Source organism: Labeo rohita, chromosome 8 (genome assembly GCF_022985175.1).
Source record: "Labeo rohita strain BAU-BD-2019 chromosome 8, IGBB_LRoh.1.0, whole genome shotgun sequence".
NCBI classification, from domain to species: Eukaryota; Metazoa; Chordata; class Actinopteri; order Cypriniformes; family Cyprinidae; genus Labeo; species Labeo rohita.
In genome coordinates, this window is record NC_066876.1 from 5,901,458 (window position 1) to 5,909,075 (window position 7,618).

The 7,618-nt window shown below is 36.2% G+C and overlaps 1 protein-coding gene across 1 annotated transcript; it reads left to right on the top strand.

Annotated features, from left to right (window-relative positions):
• The first annotated feature begins 2,406 nt into the window (after positions 1 to 2,406).
• On the top strand, positions 2,407 to 4,145 carry nkx2.7 (NK2 transcription factor related 7). The gene is made up of 2 exons (XM_051117884.1): positions 2,407 to 2,911; positions 3,564 to 4,145. The coding sequence occupies exons 1-2, from the start codon at positions 2,602 to 2,604 to the stop codon at positions 4,079 to 4,081; spliced, it is 828 nt and encodes a 275-aa protein (XP_050973841.1). The 5' UTR covers positions 2,407 to 2,601; the 3' UTR covers positions 4,082 to 4,145.
• The last annotated feature ends 3,473 nt before the right edge of the window (positions 4,146 to 7,618 follow it).

The following is a 7,618-nucleotide window of genomic DNA, read 5'->3' on the forward strand; positions in this document are numbered from 1 at the left end:
AAACTTCTGTTTAATTGCTAATTGCATGCAACATGCAAGTGTCCCAAAACATTACATTGAGTTTACACCAAAGTATATTCTTTTAAACTGTAATATTTACGTAATAACTTTTCTTAAAGTATGCTAAAGTGTACTTCTTTGTCACATATAAAGTCTAATAGAATAGACTTTAGTTGCATCGGAATTTTTGCACATAACAAAAAATACTTTGTCTACACTGCATTTCGCATTAGGGAGCCAGATGTGTACAGCGACGTCGTGATTAGATCTTCAGTAATTTTACTATTAAGAATATTTCGCTTTATTTAAAAAAAAAAAAGGTATTTTTATTTTTGTTTTCAACGAGAAAAAAATCATTCGCCACGCCTGGCTGCAAAAACTTTTTGATTGTAATGACCTGAGGCGACAAGTAATTAAACATCAACCACACAGATATGTATAAGTAAATAAATAATTAAAAAGAAACACAATATGCTCAACTACACGAAAAACTATATATAGTTTGTATATACGCTGCACATAGTGAATAAAGGGCAGTCAGTGCTGTGGTTTCTGTCATGAAGGCAGGTAATGGACGGACAGCTGAAGTGTAATCCGGTGGTCGCGAGGCTCTTCCTGTGCGTCTGAACCTCAGTCAAGCATTGCAGGCTGGCGCCAGAGACTACATCAGGTGTAGGGTTACTGTTTGTTGTGGCCTGTGTACACTAATAGGCCTGTTGGATGTCAGTGTCGGCGTCACCTTTTCGGACATCCACTTTGCTTCACCGAAGCACAAACCAATTTACCCCTGATTTCACGAGGATGAATGGAGGAAGCCGCTGGTTACAGCAATTAGGACCATAACTATATTGTATACGATTCTAAAGTCATATTCAAAAACACTGTTGGCATATTAAATTACTGAGTATATATTTAACCAAATAGCCTATCTTTGCTTGCACATTTTAAACCTGCCTACAACCGATACATTTGGATATAAATAGGCTAAGCAGCTCATAATTATTCTTATTTTCAATGATTAATAAATAGGCCTACATTATTACAATTTATGCTTGAAAGCTAGTGATGCAGTAAACACATACTAATATATGAATATAAATAATATTATTTTTAGGTTTTGAAAACACAAATTTCCTGTGGTTCTCATTTGTGATATTTAGATTTTTTTTTTTTTTAAGATTAGATTTTCCTGATTGATTGCAGGTAGCGAAAGTTGTGATTATATTTTAAATGTTTGCAATTATATCACGCCTATTAAATTTCATAACAGGTTAATCTGTGAAGTGCAATTTCTAAAAGAAGGCTATCGAGAAGCATTAGAAAAATATTAGGTCTGGTTAATAAATGCAGTTGTTACTTAAAGTTATTTCTACTTTATTTTTACTTTAAATTTAGGTTTGCTTGTGTAAGCTAATATTTTTAGGTTGATTTAGTGTTTTTTTTTTTTTTTTTTTTTTTTTTTTTTAAATAAATTCATTTAGATCGGGGCGTAGATTTAGGGTGGACGGAGGGGATGTGTCCCCACCAATATCCTCCGACCATTGAAATGTCCCCACCAATAATTTAATCCACTTAAAAAAAAAAAAAAAGGTCCCCACCAATGTCCAGAGCAAATCTACGCCCTTGATTTAGATGTTACCACAAAAAGCACGTTTTTACGTTACCATCAAAATACAAAACTAATGTTGTTTTAGATCTTATGGTCAAATTAAGGTATGCTACAAGCCAAACAATCTTAATGCTTCAAAATATATGTCAGTTGACACGCTTGCACAACGCCTCAACGTTCTGAAGTTCACCTGAAATATTTATTTCCACTTGAAACCGCCCTTAATAAATTAATTTCGTTTTTGTAACCTAACGTAGTCAGCTTTAGCTATGTGAAATAATATCTTTGATTAAAACCAGTCTATGTTATAACCTGAAATAGCTTACATTGTTTAGATTACGCTCTTAAGAATAAAGATTCCAAAAGGGTGTTTTTGCAGTGGTGCCATAGAAGAAACATTTTTGGTTCCTCAAAGAACTTTTCAGTTTAAAAATCTAAAGAACCCATTTCAACTATACTGTAAAGAACCTTTTCTGCATTTGAAAGTTCCATAGATTGTCAAGGTTCTTCATGGAACCATCAATGCCAATAAATATATTTACGAGTTACCTTAGCAACTCATCGTTAAACAGTTATTAAATGCCATTTCAATCACAGCTACTCTGATTCGGAGGCTTTAATTAAACAACCCAACACTGTTGTGAAATGCCTGTTGTGAGTTAGGACAGGTGATGATGGGAGGCACAGAATGGGAGGGGTCAATCTGAGATAAGGACGCTCTCTATTAGATAAGAGCGCTTCTCTCCGCACCTTCAACCAGCGTCTAATAGCAGCGGAAAGAGGAAGATAGAGGCGACTCTTCATCTAGTGCTGCTTCCACGAGGAGATACACAGACACAGCCTACGACAAACAATACTTTAAGGAGAATTTACTACAGCTTACCTGTGAACCTCTGTGGGAACTGCACTAAGTCAACTGATGTCGCTTTGAATTTGACAAGGTGAAACGAAGAACCTTTCTTCCAGCACCCATACAAATCTGTCGAGCAGCGATGCTTCCGAGTCCTGCAACCTCAACTCCGTTTTCGGTAAAGGACATCCTCAAACTCGAACAGCAACATGCTCTGAACCCCAATGGATTCATGGGTGTTGAGCAGGACACTGTCCCGCTGCAGTCGCTTCAGCTTCAGTGCATGCAGAGCACACTGAGCCGGAGCCTGGATCTCCTCTACAGCCCCGAGAAACACAATGTGACTGCTGGGGAACAGGTGAAATGCGCCCTCAATTCAGACGACTTTGACATCGTCAGAAGCTCCTGCGGATCTCCAACGGAGGAAGAGATGGATCCAAACGACGATGCAAGTAAGATATTTAGTTAATACTGCTGGTCAGTCATTGCAACGTGAAGGATTTATTTTTACATTTTGCGTTATCTTTTTTAATCATTAATTTATGTGCATGTAGCGTACCTTAAAGAACCAATAAACCCACAAATGAACAATGAACAAGTGTTTGTTTGTTTTTCCTCTAAAGAAGTTGTTCTTGATTGGAAGGTTCTTTACTGAACATAAGGTTCTGTCATGAACCGCTGATAAAAACATTGTATTATTTAATAAATACAATGTAATAAAATGCTATAATTGGCTCTAACTCCAAAGTTCTATGTAGTTATGTAATATAATGTAATATGTAAGTTATGTAATAAAACAAACACAAATTGTGCTGTCATCAAGTCATTCTACTTATGAACATGTACTTGTTTTTGCATGTGGCGACCGAGTACAATATTTTTAAGCTGATTGCTAAATTTTAAAACAAACATAACGATATTAGACATTTAATTAGATGTTAGAAGTAGTAATAGTAGTACATGACATTGTAGTTGTAGTAGTATGCTACTAGCAGCCTAAATAATAATAAAAAAATTGGTTTTGCATATATTAATCCCCTTCAATCAAAGCAATTCATGCCGCATTATAAATAAGCATATATTTTTGTATTTTTTTCCAAATAGGCATGTGTCCATTTGACGATTCTAGTTATAATGGCAGAAAAGATGAAGCACCGGGGGAGAAACCAAAGCAGAGGCTGCGCAGGAAACCCCGAGTGCTCTTCTCTCAGACTCAAGTGTTTGAGCTGGAAAGACGCTTTAAGCAACAGAGATACCTGTCAGCGCCCGAGCGAGACCACCTGGCTCACGTTCTGAAGCTCACCTCAACACAGGTCAAAATATGGTTCCAGAACCGGAGGTACAAGTGTAAGAGACAGCGACAGGATAAAACTCTAGAGCTGGCCGGCCCGCGGAGGGTGGCGGTGCCCGTGCTGGTGCGAGATGGCAAACCCTGTCATGGAGCTCCGTACAATGTCACTGTGTCATATCCCTACAATAACTATTACAACAGCTATGGAAATAACCCATACCACTGTAACTTCACATCTGTACCACCGTTTGCCAACACGAGTCAAATACCCAACCACTTTGTGGATATGAATTTGACGACGGGAGGTGTTGATGGGATCAGAACTTGGTGAGACCATGGCATCGGTCCTGAAAGAGAAGATTTTGGATTACTGGACTATTTAATCGAATGGCACTGCTGAGGAAAATACACTGTCATATCTTGTAAATTTTTGTCTGATTTTATATATATTTTTGTTTTTATATCTGTGGTTTACACAACAAACAACACCAAATAAAGACTAAATATTTAATAACGTTTAGCTTCAATGAGATTTTGTCATGCTTGTATTTAGAGACATTTGGAGATTCTTCAGGAAATCTAAAGTATGCCAAATACGGCTTTTGTCGTGAGATGTGTTTATTGCTACTGGCGGATCCCAGACAAATAGTGATTTAAAAGAAATAAAAAAAAATACTGCTGGTGTCTGTAAGTCACAATGTGACAATCTTTGATGTATATTTGCATCCATTTTACAAATGTATCATTTTTACTACTGCATTTTTCGAATACACTCCGACTTAATTTACTTGATTTCCTTCCTCAATGAGTTCTACAATATCCAGTGAACATAACCCTTTGAACATAACATAATATATAGTGCAAACTGGCAGTAGGCCAATATTAAGTAAAATAAGTCACTTAAAATATTAAGTAAAATAAGTCACCAACTAAAGTAGGTTTATTTATTTATTCATTCATTCACTCATTCGCATTTATTTTTGCGCAATATATAGCCTGTAGGTATTAACCCAACGTAAGTGGACTAATTTGGGTTTTTTTTTTTTTTTTTTTTTTTTTTTTTTTTTTAACATTAGAAATGGTCTGTCAGCTGTCGTTTATGTTGCAGACATATTAACTACTGCAATTATATTAACTGTAGCAATATCACGGTTCACTGTACAAAGTAAAAATGTTAATTGTGTTTAGTTATTTTTCATCTGATTCGTTCCTAAAATTTAGTTTCTTTGGAATAGCCCAGTGTAGTCAGGTTGATTCGGTCATAAATATTTTAGAATAATAAGAAAAGAAAGAAAGAAAGAAAGAAAGAAAGAAAGAAAAGTTAATTGTTAGGCTAATTTAAATACTACCATATGACACGTTTTAGGCCGCTTGAAAAAAAAATATTTTATTATAATCTCCCCCCCCCCTCCTTCTCTCTCTCTCTCTTCATTTTTTGTTGTTTGTAACAAGTTATAGAATTCACATTTTTAATATAGATACAAATAGCAGGTTCCTAAATTAATGATTGTTCTGTTTCTCAATCATTCAAATTTTGCGCGCGTAAAAAATGTGCTGCGAATTTACATTACGAATAAATACTATTCAGCACGAAATTATTTTAAGATGCAAAATAAATCAAATCGATTAAATAGAGTGACAGACTTAAAGTTAAGCAAGACGCTGCGAATCGCTGCAATATCGTAAACTAAACACATTCAATTATCTCCCAATCTTAACGCTTTCCAATGAGCTTGTCGTTACACTCACATTAGCCAAACAGATAAAACAATTGAAGAGACGTGATAAGTCAGAGGACCCAGGATGCAGCGCTGAGAGTAAACAGAACCGCAGACAAGCCGGCACTCTTTCAGTCTTGTCTCCCGATCTGTCAAGAAAACGATTAAAATCAAATCTGACTGCGAGCAAGCTATGATAGATCTGATAAACCAACCCTATAGGCGAATGTTTACAAATGTTTCAGCATAAGAAAATCGCGTCATGTAGTTTAATCCTGCTAATTTACATTTTTCCTGAAGGTGCTTCTGCGACAGGGGACTGCTATTATGGCATGTTATAGGCTACTTACTTACACTTGTATAGGCTATATTATATATGTGTGAGTTTTATGAGGTTTGTGAGATGTGAAATGGGTTTCAATCTTATCAGACATTTCTGAATACCAGTTAAACATTAGTAGAGGGCCTAAATGAACAGACTGATGCTGGTGAGGGAGAGTAACTTCAGTCCTATCTTAATGGACAATTTATTTCCTGTTTAAGACTGTGTCGGATAGAACCAAGGCAGAGATGGAAAACACTCTCAAGAGTCTCGTCAGCACTGAGTTTAGATAAGGGAAGAGTATGTGGCTCGGAGCAGTATTTAGCAGATTGATATACGTAGCTAAGAGCAGTATTTAGCAGCAGGCAGACAGAGTGGAGACTATGGCCACTTCAAGAGATCAGATAAGTTGTGTGTGTGTGTATTTGTGTGTGTGGGTGTTTCTCAGGGTCTCTGTGTGTATATATCCTACGAATGTAATGAACATTTATATGAGAATGTGTGAGGTTGTGTGTATAAGTATGCAGATACATGCAAATGTGTTCTGTCTGAAGTATTGTCCACCACGTGCATGACAGGAAGAGATGTGATCAGAGACCTACTCAGTGAGCCAGTGAAAGACAGGGTTAAGACACAGGAGGCCTGGATCTTCACTTCTGGCTTGTCACTCTGAAAGACACACACAAAAACTTGTTTCACAGTTCTGAAGGAAATGGAAACTGGCCGAAGGGCTAAAGGTTAAGCTGACTTCATTCCATCTAATTATTTATGAAATGGCAAAACCGCAAGAGGAGTCATTGGACGGAAATGTTTAAGTTGGTCAAAATGTAGTAATGTATCTCTCTAACACTGTAACCTACACTAATCCTGCAGACTCATAATACAAAACAAGGTAAAAAATTACAAATTGACCCGAAGGCATTCAATAACTCTTGCGCTACAGGTTTCCTCACTTTAAATTGTAGTTTAGTTTTAGTTTAATCACAAGGACATGGACATAAATAAAATGAATTCTAGAACTTAAGATGAACTGTATCGGAATGTTAAATCACCAACAATAGGAATGTGAAAAACAACAAGGCTTCTGAAGCTACTGCTGGAACTTGTTGGAGCACACAAAAAGTTTAAAACAAGACAGCAAGAGTGGCAGCATTTAAAGAGACTCCAAATGTGAGATTAACCACAGCTCCACAAAACGTCTTCAGCATTTATCACGAGGCAACGTGAGGTCTGTGAGGACACTGACTCTGGACATCGGAAGAGATGTTTTGGACGTTTTGTCTGCATAAAGATTAGACATCTATAGAAAAGACTCTCATGCTCCCTAACAATGCTTACACTACACATCTGTCCACACTTAAGAGACATCACTCAACTGCCTCCATATATAAACACACTCGTGTCCTCTGGCAAGACATACTCAAACTGAGTGGAATACTGGCAGAACTGCATTTTAACAATCTCAATGTCAAAAAATGCATTTCCTCTTCTTTTCTTATCACTTTTAAAATGCATGTTGTGCAACTGATTGCCATTTCATCATCTCACCATAAAACATACTAAATTTACCAAATAATTTACCAAAAATTTACCAAATAATAATACCAATAATACTAAAATTACCCCCACAGAATTTGAACTAAACTGACAGATTTTTCTATTTTATTAAAAGGTTTTCTGAGGTAAATCAATAACAATTACAATTTTAACAATATTTCAAGTGTAATTTATAAGATTTGTTGTATTTTGAATCCAATTTTTCTTTGTAAAAGGCAAAAAGTTGATCATACTGATTTCAAACTTAATGATTCATTAGTCTGAATATACA

Bases quoted from the DNA above. Each gene is read 5' to 3' on its own strand.
- nkx2.7 (XM_051117884.1), top strand. From the start codon at position 2,602: ATGCTTCCGAGTCCTGCAACCTCAACTCCGTTTTCGGTAAAGGACATC. The intron at 2,912-3,563 runs GTAAGATATTTA...TTTTCCAAATAG, and splicing joins GGATCCAAACGACGATGCAA to GCATGTGTCCATTTGACGAT.